This window comes from Drosophila suzukii (genome assembly GCF_043229965.1).
Source record: "Drosophila suzukii chromosome 2 unlocalized genomic scaffold, CBGP_Dsuzu_IsoJpt1.0 scf_2c, whole genome shotgun sequence".
In the NCBI taxonomy this organism is placed as follows: domain Eukaryota; kingdom Metazoa; phylum Arthropoda; class Insecta; order Diptera; family Drosophilidae; genus Drosophila; species Drosophila suzukii.
This window is the reverse complement of record NW_027255896.1, coordinates 10,179,692-10,196,026: the sequence shown is the minus strand read 5'-3', so window position 1 is coordinate 10,196,026 and position 16,335 is coordinate 10,179,692. Positions and strand designations below refer to the sequence as shown.

General features: G+C 36.7%; 1 protein-coding gene across 1 annotated transcript; it reads right to left on the bottom strand.

Annotated features, from left to right (window-relative positions):
* Positions 1–1,561: 1,561 nt before the first annotated feature.
* Positions 1,562–15,608, bottom strand: LOC139354293 (myb-like protein Q). The gene is made up of 3 exons (XM_070998513.1): positions 15,252–15,608; positions 1,675–2,057; positions 1,562–1,577 (listed from the first exon to the last, which is right to left on the bottom strand). Exons 1-3 carry the CDS (start codon positions 15,606–15,608, stop codon positions 1,562–1,564), a joined length of 756 nt encoding a protein of 251 aa, XP_070854614.1.
* Positions 15,609–16,335: the final 727 nt, after the last annotated feature.

Here is a 16,335-nt window from a genome sequence, read left to right as displayed (position 1 = left end):
GATAGATGCAGCCTCTCGATAGACACCCTTATGTGCTGGCTCACAGACAACGGGTTAGCAGTCGCCGAGCACAAAACGGAGGCAGTGCTCATAAGCAGCAGGAAGACTGTGGAGAAGGCCATAATTCGAGTCGGATCAACTCTAATAGAAACAAGCGCCTCAATCAAGTATCTTGGAGTACTGATCGACCACAGGTTATCGTTTAAGACGCACCTATCGTATGCCGCAGCCAAAGCATCCAGAACGACTGCAGCCATCTCAAGGATGATGGCCAATACTCGAGGACCAAAGCAGCACAGCAGAAGGATTATAGCGACAGTGGTGACATCTATCATAATGTACGCCGCGCCCATATGGGCCGAGGCTATGAAGACCGCATCATACAGCCGCCAGTGCAAAGCTGTCTACAGACGCTGCGCACTGCGCATCACAAGCAGCTTCTGCACGGTATCTGAGGAAGCCGCGCTAGTGGTAGCCGGTACTATACCGATAGACCTGCTGGCGGCAGAACGAAGAACTGGGAGCAGAGGAAGCAGGACCCAACGCGGTAACACGATCGAGGCATGGCAAATGAGGTGGAACAATGCGACCACAGGGCGGTGGACGCACAGGCTAATTCCAAATCTAACCCCCTGGCTGCAGAGACGACACGGACAGGTAGACTTCTACCTCACGCAGATGATCTCCGGGCACGGATGCTTTAAGGAATACCTGCATAGGTTTAAGCATGAGCTAAACCCCTACTGCGACCACTGCGGCACAGGAAGCATCGAAGACGCGGAGCACGCGCTATTCATCTGCCCCCTATACGATAGGAACCGAGCCGAAGCTGAAACGACAACCGTATGTAACCTGACAGCGGACAACGTGATCAGCTGCATGCTGGAAGATCAAAGCAAGTGGGACGCGATAGCCAACATGGCCGCTGGCATCCTGAAGGATCTTAGGCGTCGAGAACGGAGTCGACGCATGGAGTTATAAGGACGAGCGGCAACCTGACCGCCATCCGTCCCGCGAAGTATAGCTTTGCGGCAGTCCCGCGGGATCGGAACTTTTTCTACCTCTTCTCTTCTTCTACCACTTATATTCTTGTATATATTTAAGCTTATTTAATATAAAAAAAAAAAAAAAAACACACACACAGTGCAATATAAAGTATGTATTTTTATTTTTTGTATTTTTTTTTCTTGTGATAACGAAGAAATAAAGTGTTTTAAATTTATTGGCTGAGTGGGTGATTTAAATTCCTCAACTGCACAACAAGTGAGTGATAAAAAAATCCCGCTCTCGCTCTCCCTCCCGCCCTCCCTCCCGCTCTCGCTCTCCCTCCCGCTCTCCCTCCCGCCCTCCTCCCGCTCTCCCTACCGCCCTCCCTCCCGCTCACCCCAATATTAAATACGATTTTTTTTTTTTAGTTTCACCACAATATGAAATATTAGTATTTTAATTTATTTCTATTTTTTTTTTTGTTTTTTAAATATTTTGAGTACAATATGCATTATTAAGTTCGTAATTATTATTATTATTATTTCGAACTGGTGATGCTGTATCTTCAGTCATCTCAACTTTGATGCAGTCTATATAACAGGAAAAGATTATTTGAAATATTACAATTGCAAGATAGACTAACAAAAGCAATAATAAAAATATAATAGTAATGTTAATATGATAGACATATTTTGGTACGAGTGATGTTTTTGAAACGTCATCGTTGTCTGCTGCTGCTGCTGCTGCTGCTGCTGCTGCTGCTGCTGCTGCTGATGATGAGTCTGGTTCTTTGATGCTGGTTGTTGTTTGTGTTGCTGCTGTTGTGTTGTCTGCTGCTGCTGCTGCTGCTGCTGCTGATGATGAGTCTGGTTCTTTGATGCTGGTTGTTGTTTGTGTTGCTGATGTTGTGTTGTCTGCTGCTGCTGCTGATGAGTCTGGTTCTTTGGTGCTGGTTGTTGTTTGTGTTGTTGTTGTTGTTGTTGTTGTTGCTGTTTCTGTTGTTGTCGGGGGTTGTGGTGTTGTTGTTGTTGTTGTTGTTTGATTTGAAGTGATTTTAGCGACTGCGCATACTAACAGTAATAGGAATACGCGAAAATGCATTTTTTTTTTGTTCGAAATGCTTGAGAGAGAGACTCGAGAATAATTTTCAACATCAGTATCACCTCAAACTTCTTGGAGATAAGACGTGTTACCTCTGTGCTCCCGTAGTGCTAATCGCAAACAGCAGCTCTTGCTAGCTTACCAGCAAAAAAACAAACAAGTGCACAAAACAAAATTCGCAACAATCAAAAACAACAAACACAACAAACACATCAAACACAAATCCACGTGCCGGGCGCCAGCCCAATAAAAACAACAACAATGGATAAACCGCCTGACATAAGTAGAACATCAATATACAACAAACACCTAGGCGAACCAAAATACATTGTAATCACCAGAACCGACAATAAGTCTTTTGAAAATGTATCACCCTTCCTAATTAAAAAAACCATCGATTTCGCGTGCGGAGGAGAAGTGGAGTCATGCAAAAACACTCGATCGGGCTACTTATTAGTTAAAACTAAGAACAATTTACAAGCAAACAAATTACTTAGAATAAAAAACATGGCAGACATTGAAGTAAAAGCCACCGAACACAAGACCTTGAACTTCTCTAAGGGGGTCATATACTGCAACGAATTACGCAGTATAGACGAAACCGAAATACTAAACGAACTAAAACATCAAAAAGTCATCATCCTAAAAAAACAAGATCAAGCTTTAACAGAAACTGGCTTAATTATAATAACATTCCAAACCCTTACTCTCCCAGACTCCCTGAACATTGGATACGAAAAGATCCGCGTACGCCCATACATCCCGCTCCCATTAAGGTGCAGAAAATGCCTACGATTTGGACACCCGACTCCAACCTGTAAAAGCCCCGATGAACTTTGCAAGAATTGCTCCGAGAAAGTCCACACCGAAGAAAATGAGAAATGCAACAGCGAAAAATGCTGCATTAACTGCAAACACATGTTCGAAACAGACGCAAAACACAGCCCACTAGACCGCAGCTGCCCAACATTCATAAAACAAAAAGAACTGATCACAATAAAAACTACACAAAAAGTGGATCACAAAACTGCACTAGAACTATACTACACTCGTCGCAACCAACATCTTAGCAACAGCTTTGCATCTGTCCTATCTAAACAACAGACCCCAAAAACAACAACTACCACAAAAATAACACCCACACCCCAGCACACAAAACAAAACAATGACACGCAAGCAACACACGAACATCAACAAAGAAAACTAACATCATACCAAGACCTCTCTACAGACACCTCCACACCAACCCAATTTACAAACACCACACCACCCCCACAAACTTCACCCGCTCACCAAACAACTGATGTTATCAGCATGGATCTCGACCCCCCTACCACCTCAAAGGACAACATGGCAAGCGAAAGGACCCAAGATCTGAAACTACGTATTTTCTCTAAGGACAAAAACAAGACACTAACAACCAACTTAAAAGCCACCAAAACTAACCAACCAAAAAATCTTAACAAAAACAAGCACATTAACATAAGCGACTCAGAAAGTATGTGACACTTTTAGCAGCAGTTAGCAAAAAACAGGTACTCAATCAACTAATCCTTTACCAACAACAAACTACTGGCTTTTAAAACGACTATGAAGATTATACAATGGAATATGAATGGATATATCAACAACTACGGCGAACTTCAAACAATCATTAAAAAACACACACCACTTATAGTATCTTTACAAGAAACACATATAAAATTTACCAGTCACATTCCCATACCCATTAACTATATACTTATTTCAAAAAACACCTCATCTTCCCACGGTGGCGTAGGTCTCCTAGCCCACAAATCACTGCAAGCTCGAGAAATAACCCTTAGCGACGATTTTGACGCGGTATGCATGGAACTGAACTCCAAACTTAAATTCAGAATTATCTCAGCCTACATCGCACCTAACAAATCTTTCTCACTGCAAAACCTTCAGGCCGTACTAGACACCTCACACATACCCACCTTGATCACTGGCGACTTTAACGGTTGGCACAAAAACTGGGGCTCAAATCAGAACAACACAAGGGGAAAAATATTAGAGAAATTTATAACCCAATCAAACTATATTTTATTAAACGACATGTCTCCTACTCACTTTAGCACACACAACACACTAACAAACGTTGATCTAACTTTCAGCAGCCCAATGCTACAAATCGACAGCAAATGGCAAACAGAAGATAATCTGTTTGGCAGCGACCACTTCCCCATAATTATTACCCTCTTCACCTCCAACACATCGAACCGCCAAGTCACTCCACGTAAGCCTACATTTCTAACCGACAAAGCAAACTGGCAAGAATTTTGCCAGCTAACTGAAGAATACTCCGCACAAAGACAACCAAGCACAAACATAAACAAGGAAGCTGCAACAATCCACAAAATAATCCTCTCCAGCGCCCACAAAGCAATACCCCAAACACACCCTATAAGTAAGACCCAAAATGTACCATGGTGGAACAATAACCTTAGCAAACTGAGAGCAGACAAAATGAAGAAATGGCACGATCTAAGAAGAAACATAACTACAGAACACATCCTGAAATACAAAAAAGCAAATGCACTATTTAGACTAACACTAAAACAAGATAAAAAACAAAGTATAAACAACTTCACTTCCCAAATCTCACCCGAAACACCCCCAAAAACAATCTGGAGCAACATCCGACGATTTTGCGGACTCAACCCTCAAAAAAACATACACTGCATATTTAACCCAACCACAAACCAAAACACCACCCACAAACTAGAAATCGCAGACTTATTTTGCAAAAATTTTTCAGAAATATCATCCGATACAAATTTTACGACCACATTCATACACCAAAAGCAAACATCACTTAATAACACACACACCCTGTCATACATTCCCAGCAAAAGAGCAATAGAAATAGAAAAGCCCATAACACCAATAGAATTCGCAGCAGCACTAAACACACTAAAAGGAAATACACCCGGACTGGACAGAATTAACTATACCATGATAAAAAACATAGGTAAAACAACAAAAAATAGAATAATAAGCCTGCAAAACTCAATATTAAATAACTACATCCCACAAACCTACAAAAATAGTCTTATAATACCAATAATAAAACCAAACACAGATAAAACCAACCTAAATTCATACCGGCCAATCTCACTAAACTCATGTCTATCAAAAATTCTTGATAAAATTATAGCAAAACGACTGTGGTGGTTTGTACTAAACGACAAACTTATCCAAAACAGCCAAACTGGTTTCAGAAAAGGTAAATCAGCTATGGACAGTCTACTGCTAGTTGACCATCTATTAGCAAGAGCTATCTCAAGAAGAAACCACGCATCCATCATATCCCTAGATTTCGCAAAAGCTTTCGACAGAATTGGAATCCACTCCATACTCAATCAACTCGCCAGTTGGAAAACAGGACCAAAAATAACAAACTACATAAAAAACTATATGACAAACAGAAAAATACTGGTTCGTATCAACTCCGACCTCTCTTCCTTTCAACCCATCCAAAACGGCATACCTCAAGGCTCTCCACTTTCCGTGATCCTCTTTGTGATAGCATACAACCAACTAGCAGAAAAACTCACTCTTCATCCCAACATTAGCCTAAGCGCATATGCGGACGACTTTAACTTGATACTAAAACTAAAAAACAGAAAAAATATCAACATAAACCTTAACCCCATCATAACCACCATACTGGACTGGGCCGAATACTCTGGCGCCAAGCTCTCGACCACAAAATGCAAACACCTGCACGTCTGCAGAAAGCACAACTGCAACTGCACTTTATCCACGGGTAACATACAAATACAAAACGAAACATCACTAAAAATACTTGGCGTACATTTCAATAACAAATACAGGTGGAAAACGCACACTGAACTACTCTCACACAGCCTCAAACAATCAATTAACATAATAAAATGCCTCTCAAGCCCAAAATTCAACTGCAACACGTCTACACTCCTAAACGTCACAAAAGCAATCATCACCGCAAAAGCAGACTACGGCCTTCCAATCTACGGATATTGCCCACAAACAACATTACGAAAAGTAAAATCACCGATAAACACTGCCTTCAGAACTGCTCTTGGCGCATTCAGGACGACACCTATCGACAACATCCTGTACGAAGCACGCGCAGACCCACTAGAAGATAGACGTGACCTCCTAACAACAAACATTTTAAAATCCCTGATTAACGCCAAAAACTCACCAATAATAAAAATTCTTAAATCATACCGACCACCAAAACGACCACAATACAAATCAACAATAGACCGCATAATAGAAAACTCCAAAGCGCACGACCTCCCCCTCAAACAAGTTACTCAGCGTGCACAGACCGCACCACCCTGGAACACTGATATGTTAAAAATCGACACATCGCTAAGTACATACAACAAAAAAAACACAACACCACAAATTTTTCGGAAACTATTCACAGAAATTAAGACAAAAGACAATCACAAATTCACCTACATTTACACAGATGGATCGCATACAAACACAATTACCAGCCTCGCAATCACAACCGAAACAGATAGCATAAAACTAGGCCTTCTACCACACTACTCGTCAGTGTTTTCCGCTGAGCTGCTAGCGATTGTAGAGGGGCTCGAAATATTAAAGAAGAAAAGAGGCAAATTTTGCATATGCTCTGACTCTCTCTCTGCCATCGACGCAATAAAAAACACAAACAATATTGAGCATTACATTTCACACGCCCGCAACCTGCTACAAAAATTCCCTAACAAATTCAAACTGCTCTGGATACCCGGCCACGTAGGAATACCAGGAAATGAACTGGCGGACTCCCTAGCAAAAAACGCAATCAAACAACCACTTATAACTATTGAAAATCTTAACACAAAAGACATACTAAAATATATAAAAAACACACACCAAGCCAAAACACTATTACATATAACGAAGACATCAGCCTGGTACCAGTCAATTAACCAACTCCAACTCAACAGCTACCACATCACAAAGAACAACCACTTATCCATCTCACGTTTAGACCAGATAAAAATAACAAGACTCAGACTTGGACACACCAAAATAACCCACACACACTACATCGATCCAAACCATACCAATACCTGCCCATTCTGCAACGACATTGTATCAATAAGACACTTACTTTCCACTTGCAACGCGCTAAACATCCAAAGACAACAAATATTTAATAACACCAATCCACTAGAAGCACTTTCCAATCCCACACCACCAAACATATCAAAAATTATACAATTTCTAAAAAACACAAATTTATACCACCGCATATAGGATAACTCTACCTAAGCTAAACAATAGAAATAAATACCTATAAGAAACCCTAAAAAATAATATTATATACAATTCGAGCTGAAGGCCCACGTCGCCATTGCTCAACATCATTGCTAGCTGATAATTTCAATTATTTGTTAGCTCTTTATAAATAAAATAAATAAATAAAATTTTCAACATACTAAATCTACTGACCAACATACACTCAATTTTATAGCTGAATCTATATACTATATATCACATTCTATCTTGCCTTAATTTTTCCACCCATTTTCTTTGTTTTCCTTTTTACAATCTCTCGCTCTATAATACACACACACACAAACAACACAGGAAGCCTCCCACTTATTATTCGGATATACTAGATGTTGACGATGATGATGATGATGATGATCTGAAATATATATATAACAAATAAAATAACTGATATATATATATATTTATAAGTAGTATACTTACAAAATTTGATAGGAAGTCATAATTTGTAATGCGTCATGTTCATCAACCAATTTTTGTTGTATGTACTTGAAATGTTGTTCTTTTTCACAATCTACTACATCATCAGCAGCAGTAGCATAAGTTGTACTCATCTCTTTATTCGTTTCCATTTGATTAAAGGTAATATTTAAATTTTTAATATGTTCTAATCGCATATGTATACTTTGGAGAGTTTCTTTATCCTCGGGCGACAGAATGTGTAGATAATTTTGAATAAAATCAATAATTTTTTTTGTAAATGTCATTATTTTTTTTTTTGTGTGTTGTTATTATTGAATATTCATATGCAAAACCTGTTGATAATCATTGATGTTATACGTTCCGATGTGTCTCTCTAACTGAAGGTTGGTGGGGTTGGCTTTATCGTAATAATCATCTCCCTCATCGTTGGTAAAGTCTCGTTCAAAAAAATAATTTTTCTCTATCAGGTTTCGCTCATTGGTATTGCTTACAGCATTATAGTGATGACAAAAAATTCGTAATGTTTTATTTTCGAAATCGCTATGATAATTGCATCGAATATTGACAATACTTCTCAATACTTTTAATTTGAAATATCTACAAATTACAGCGGGTGCGTCAATTATTCCACCAATATCCTCTTCTTTTCTAATTAACTCTCGGCGGAAATTTTCAACTACCTCATCGATCGTGGGGAAAGTAAGAGGCATATGTTCGAATAGTACCAAATCTCGTTTAAATCTAATATCATTTTGATTTTTGTTGTTGCTGCTGCTGCTGCTGCTGCTGCTGCTGCTCTCTCGAATCACTTCCACAAATGCGGTATTAAGTTCAAAAATTAAATTTACTTTGACAGTCAATGTTTCGTTTACAACGAGATCAAAACTAGAGTATTTAATTTCCGTTTGGTAGGGAATTTTTTTGATATCATATTCGCTTTTTACTGACGCTATTCCAACGAAGATTCCAAGTACAAATAATAATATCAAAACCATAATTATTTTCATTTTGTGTATTTATTATTAATTTTTATTATGCGATTATATACTTTCCCTGTGGGTGAATGCTTAAAGACTAGTTTTACAGAATTGTGATTAAAGTAAAAAAATGCATGAATGCATGTATAATATATAGGTATAAAGAATATAAATTTTTTTTTTTGACGTCTCTCTCTCTCGGGCTCTGGCTTTGGCTCTCTCTACTGATTATTGAGTATTAGCTGCATTTGTTTTGGGCTGATAGCTTAGTAACAACAACAACACTAGTAAGTAAATGCATGAATAAAGTATGTGTATATAAATATATATAGGTATAAGTATAAAAAAAGATTAAAAAAGTTTTTTTTGTCTGCTCTCTTTCTCTCGGGGCTCCGGCTCTCCACTGATTATCGTTTATTGGCTGCGTCTGTTTGTTTGTGTGTTGTAATCGACTTCTAGCGCGTGCCCCTCTCTCTCTCTCAAGTGATTGTCATCGTCTCAGTTTGTATATAGTTGTTGATGTCTTCGTTGAGGATAATGTTCTTCAGGGTGTAGGGGTTTTTTTCGACAAATGTTTGTTCTACCTCACCGTTTGCTAATAAACGTTCAATAATGATTGTCTCAATATATTGATTGCATTTTATATTTAGTGTTCTCTTCTCATAATTGCTTTTATACAAACAACGAATTGATATAGCCGACTCTTTATATTGGAGATTAAAGTGCCTATAGAATGGTACTGTTGCATTCAGTATTCCTCCAATATTTTTCTCCTTTTCTATTAGGTTTGCTTGAAACAATTCGATTACTTGATCAACCGTAACTTTAATATTATCCTCGGCATTGTCCTCATCGTTAGCTGTTGATGTTGGTGGTGCTGCTGGTGGTGTTGGTGTTGACGATTCAGTTATCAATTCCACCCACTCACTGGGTTTTATTGTTGTGGTTGGTGGTGGTGGTGGTGGTGGTGTTGATGATGGTTGTCTCATAAATTCTAATGAGAGGTTTACTTTTAACACCTCGTTGTTCGATAATGTTATATTAAATTCTACACTTTTTGTATTTGTATTGATACTATTGGTGATATTCAGAATAGAAGCAAATTCAGGATTCGGAATAGGATTACAGTTTCCCTCCCCGAAATTGCAACCGAATAGTAAAATAATTACAATGATTATTATTCGCAACATTTTTATTTTTATTTATTATATTTTTTTTTTTTTTGGTTTTTATTCTCGTTTTGATTGTAGTTTCTAGCTTGCAGTTCGACTTGCTACTAATGCTTGCTTGCTTGCTTGCATTCTCACAGAGAACGCAATAGAAAAAATATTCACATATACGTACATTGTATATATATATATATTTATAATATTTTTCTAACCTCGTTTGATAGCGGTGTATATTCGAACAATTTATCATGAATTATGAGACAGTATGCAGATGTTTTTGAAGGGATATTACTTTGTGTTTTAATCTCAATTCGTATATCAATGGGTCCACTTTTTACTGCTTCATTTTGATGCGTTACATCTAAGACAATAATGGGAGCCTTATTTTTATAAGTCTCTAGCGATAATAACGGTTGTGACTCACAGCACAGCCGTAGTAACTTTTTTGAAAATTGATATACATATCGTATAATAGTGCATATCTATTATAAGAAAAATTTTGATTTAATCCGTCATACGGATATACTTCAGAATTGAGATATACTTTCACATCGACTAAATCACAATGAACATACTTCTTATTGTTTTTAAATGCGATAATAACATAGCGAGGGCGTTCAGTTTCAGCAGCTAATTTAACACTCCAAATAAATGTAGTTTGTGGAACTACTGGGTTATAGTATATATCCCAACTCCTGAAGGGAATCAATAATGGCGTTTGTTTGTTTATCACATTAAACATGTACAATTTATAAGCATCAGACAATTGTACATGGGGCATTTTCCAAACAATGCTCGAAATCGTCATTTTCAATTGACTCATTGTTAAAGCTACAGCAGTGCTCTTATAAACATCATCGTTATCTTTTCCTCTTAATAGAATTAGCTTGTGTTTCCCATTCAGCAGTATTTTATTGTAGTCCTCAGCAAATCCAAGTAACAGATTCAACGGCACGCAAAAATTAAAGTTTCCTCTTTCAAGTTTTAAATTGTCTGTGATGGACCATCCACAATTTTCGAGCAAGTGTTCTTGATTTCGTTTAATTGATAAATAATTTTTTAAATCGCTTGTTACACCCAAATGTCGTGTTCGATCAATTTCAATACCATTCAATTCATATCGTATTTCACTAAATAGATACGCCATGCAATTGTTCAATAAAGCTATTGTGGTTTCGATTTGATCATCAACTTTTGTGATATGCCCTTGAATGTGAAGAAAACTTTCGCTCGGCAACACATACAAATCTTGATTTTGTATGGCAATCCGAATTTCGTCATTGTTCTCATACGATCGCAAATAGGGTGAATAACTATGATAATCTTTCTTTATTATTGAATTATCAATAGTCGGTTTCTCGAGCACGTTAATTATATGTGACATTTTTTTTTTTTAGTTTGAATCCTAAACTCTCGTTGTCGTCGCCGTCGTTGTTGTTGTCGATTAGCTAATCTGGTCAGCGTTGGTGAAGCGAGTGAGGGAGAATTGAGTGATAATGCCTTTTTATAGACGTTGTTGTTGTTGTTGTTGTTGTTGTATATAATCATTTTTTTTATATTGGTTTTAAATGTAATCTTATTGTAATTCTTTCACCGCGAAAATTAATCAGATTACCGTCTTGATCACAGATTTTTAAAGTTATCGAATGTATTTCTTTTGTGTTTACTGGTAGATATATAACATTTTGTGGTACCTCAGTTATTTTATATCCAGGACTAACGACAAGCGCAAACTGATGTAGTGTGTGTGTTGTTTCGTTGTTTATATATGTATTATTTATAATATTGCATTGTACACAAATGGTATTAATTTTTGTGATATCAATTGCCTTATCAGAAGTATGTAATATATTAGGGCTTAATATATTCGAAGTGAATCCCAATAAAGAGCCGATTGACTTTTCCTTATTGAAATATATTTCATCAGTTGCAGAGAAAATTTCTGATTGCAAAGTGTTATAGTTTGGAACTAGATAGAATTTGGGACTTCCGTCGCTCTCATTCTGTGTTAACTTTCTATATTTTCGTGTCAATAGATCATTAATATCGCTGATTTCATAGGAACCTACGGGGATTTTTATCAAATGTTTACCAATATGAAATAAATTATTGTCTACGTCAACGTTTGGAATCGAATTATAAGTGTCCAGACTGATTAACGCACACTGATAGTTCTGTTCAAGTTCAATTGGAGGAAAATAATCTGCAACAAGTACTGACGTATTGCCTGTTAGTGTTAATGTTATCGACATCTTAACGGTTCGGGAGGGAATGAAATGTTTATAGGCTTTACACATACACATATATAGTATGCTGCGTGTGTGTGTGTGTGTGTGTGTGTGTGTGTTTACAAATCAATCCAGGAATTATGCTCTGATAAGAATCCTAACCATTTAACGAATGCTCTACCATTTCGACGTCTAATAACCTTCGCCACTAGATATGTATCGGGAAATTTAGTTTTCATCAGCTCATATTCGTAAAATCCTCCCTTAATATCATTTCCCTGATAATCTTTCAATATATACGTAATGGGATTGGTATTTTGTATCCGTTTGATTTGGAATATCTCAGTTGTCCAGTTTGGAGTATAACCTTTTTCGAACACATGTTTATATTTACTTATTCGCACATAATCGTCAACTTTGAATTTTGGTTTATGAGTGATTTTCAGATGATTGTAAACGGTTTGGAGGAGTAATTCTTCATTTAGAAAACTTACATCGTTTGGCGCCATCAGAATTGTTTTATGGTATGTGTTATTATATTTAGCAATCAATGCCTTATAGATATTAATCCATTTGTAGCTACCTTGATAGCTGAACTCTTTCCACATCATATTTTTGATGGTTCTATTAAATCGTTCAACGATGCTGGCTTTTAAAATACTATACGTTGAATAATGATTAATATGATTTAATTTCATCAGATTTTGAAATGTCTTATTGAAAAATTCTTTACCATCATCTGTTTGTAAGTTTTTCGGTTTTCTTTGTGCATCATCGAAAATGCTTTTCATACTCTTTGTGACGCTGTCTCCTGTTTTGTTTTTAATAGCAACAGCCCATGCTTGCTTCGAAAACGTGTCAATAACAGTTAAAAGATAACGATATCCCTTATTATATAATTGATAGGGTATCATTTCAACTAAATCGGCTTGCCATAAATCATCTATCCCCTTCATTATCACACGTCGTCTGATAAAATTTTTTCGTCCTTGTCTATGCAACTCTTCGGTGAGTTGTCTTTTATCCGCATTCAAGTTATTGTTGTTGTTGTTGTTGTTGTTGTTGTTGTCACTCATTTTGTTTTATTTTATTGTCAATATATTTAACAACAATGGGGAACTGTACTTTAATTTTTTTCACCTCATCCGTAGGTAGCTGTGTAGAGAGTAATTTAAAGAGAACGTCTTCAAGTCGTTGAATATTTTCTTCTAATCGCTCTATATACTTAGTATAAATATCTTGAGAGTAGTCCTCTAGAGCTAATTTTATAAGATTCGCACTTTCACTGACCTCTGATTGAAGGCTTGTTTCCAATGTAATTATTTTGCTTTTTAAAATATTTATGCTCTGTCTCAAGCTGTTTAAATCAATATCCGTTTTCTCTTGTCGATTTAAAATATATTTTTTTAGACTTGCTCCTCCTACTCCTCCTCCTACTCCTCCGGACGGCAAGCTTTCACCAAATTTATTAATCTGATTCATTTTATTATATTTGCCTCTCTAAGCTCTTCAATAATGGATATAATTTCGTTTTTGTGATTGGTATTTCCAGCACTCTCGGATGCTAATAGTAATCGTAATCTCTCGATTAATTCATTCGGATCATCCCAATACTTGTATCCTCTATCCTCCTTGGAGTAAGATTTTGTTGTTGCTGGTGCTGCTGCTGCTGTTTGTGTTGTAAGCAAACCTTTACCAATAAGTTGTGTTTTCGGTTTGAATAGATTTTTTATAATATGCTGATACTTAAATGATTTAGACCCCTTAACTTGTGAACTATTCTGATATTTTCGTTTGTATGCGTTTGTTCTTAAGAGAATATCTCGATAATTTTTCAAGTCCAGATTTGAATAATGCGCGGGCTTCGTGTGAAATAACAATTGAAATAGACCAGGAGTCAATTTCCATTTTTCCTTATCAATAATAATTGTGTTATTATTATTATATTTCAATTTACTATTGGCAAAATACCATTCACCATTTTCTTTTATATTCAGACCATACAACATGTCCAATTGTTTTTGACTTTTTAAGAGCTGAATATTATGCAAAAACGGTGATTTCTTGATCGAAACTTTTCTCTTGATTGCAATTTGTTTTTCCTTTTTGATCACATTGTTGTTGTTTTGTTGCTGTTGTTGTTGTTGTTGTTGTTGTTGTTGTGGCTGTTGTTTTGTCTTGTTATATCTTGGATATCTGGGTCCATTTATCAAAAAACTTTTCTCAAGCATAGAATCTCTTTTTTCGATTAATTTTAATCTTTTATTAGAGGAAGAAGAAGAAGAAGAAGACTGAGGCAGAGGTAAATTTTCTGTGTGAGCACTTCGTTTTTTTTGTGTGTGTGTGTATGATCTCGGTATAAAATTTATAATGTTCGATGACGATGTCTGTGCTGTTTTTTTAAATCTATTAAATTTGGGACCATTGACCTTACGACTTTTTTCAAGCATAGAATCTCTTTGTAGCAGATTAAAAGGTAATTTATATCTCTTGTTATTAGGCTGGACTGCTGCTAAAGATAAATTCTCAATGTTAGCATTACGTTTGAGATTTTTAAAAAGACTTAATTTTAAATCATAATCATCATCAACAGCAGCAGCAGCAGCAGCAGGGAGAGCTGGGGGGGCAGGGGGAGCAGGAGGGAGAGGGAGAGCTGGGGGGGCAGGGGGAGCAGGAGGGAGAGGGAGAGGGAGAGCAGCAGATGTACTACTACTAACTACTGCATTGTGGTCATCATCGTTCCCCCGTTTTAGTGTGTGTGCAGGACTGTTTTTTTCTAATAAATTAGAGTATTTTGCTCTTTGACTATCCAAAAATGAAGTATAGTCTGATAGGATATCGTTGGAAGTATCTATCAAGTCGGGTGGGTTGTTGTTGTTGGTTATTGGAAAACTCCTTATTTGCGGACGATTAAATTCCATATCAAACACATTAGCATCATCATCATCATTAGCAGCAGCAGCATCCTCATGCTGGATGTTTCTTCGTTGATAAGGTCTTCTTTTCCTTCTGTTTGCATTATAGGATTTAAATTTTCTCACTTTTATCTCCAAATCGTTGTTTGTGTTGTCGGTGTTGTCTAGTCTTCTTCGCATAACCCTCTTTGGAGAGTATCGTCTTTTGTGTTTAAGCATTTCAACATGTTGTTGTTGTTTTTGTTGTTGTTGTTGCTGCTGCTGCTGCTGCTGCTGCTGTTGTTCTCCTTCTTGAAGACCTCGATGCTGATGATCATCATATTTTATCAGTTCACGCTTATTATTGTTGTTGTTGTTGTTGTTGTATTTGTTTGCCTTCTTGTTCTTTTTTAGAAAATTTTCCGCAATCACATTCAAAGGTTTTGTAATTGGTTTAAAGGTATTTTCCAGCATATTAATTCGATCCATTTCATTCGACTTCATGCTCTTCAATTTCTGTGTCAACAACAATCTGGTTTGAATCAGATCATCCAACACTTTAGTCTTATTTTTTGATTTGACCATTGCTGCTGTGGTTGTTGTTGTTGTTGTTGTTTGTTTAAAAACCATTTATTTACTAGTAAAATATATGATATTATATATATATATATATATATATATAGCTGATCCAAAAGCTGATCCAAAGCTGATCCGAAGCTGATTCAGAGCTGATCCAGAGCTGATCCAAAGCTGATGCCGAGCTGATCCAGAGCTGATCGAGAGATGATGATGATTAAAGATGTATAAAACTATCGAATCCTTTTCTATATCGTCCTTTATCAATATCATTATCTTTACTTATGAGAACAAATTCATATTTTTGCTTCCAGCATTCCTCACAAATTTTTATAAATTGCTTAAAAGTCATATCGCCTATAACATGATCATTGTAAATATGTTTAATATTCATTTCATCTTGTTTAAAAATTATAATCAAATTAGCGTTGTCACGTATTAAATGTTTTGGTATTTTTGTATAAGTTTGACATAGATAGAAGGAGTCTATGTGTTTGTGGCGACCCATACAGAAATAATCTCTTATTGCTGTTTGCTTATCACAGATTACGTCATCAAATATCATTATTGAATGTGGTCTAGCCCTTTCTGGACTGACGACTTTTTCCTTGTCTGAAAACGTGAACATGTGTATCCCCTTAATTGGTTTAATCAA

What these genes read in the sequence shown, in the direction of transcription:
- LOC139354293 (XM_070998513.1), bottom strand. Translation starts at nt 15,608, where the DNA reads ATGAAGTCGAATGAAATGGATCGAATTAATATGCTGGAAAATACCTTT. An exon ending in ACAACGATTTGGAGATAAAA is followed by an intron (nt 2,058 to 15,251) that starts GTGAGAAAATTT and finishes TATTACTGTTAG; the next exon opens with TATGCGCAGTCGCTAAAATC.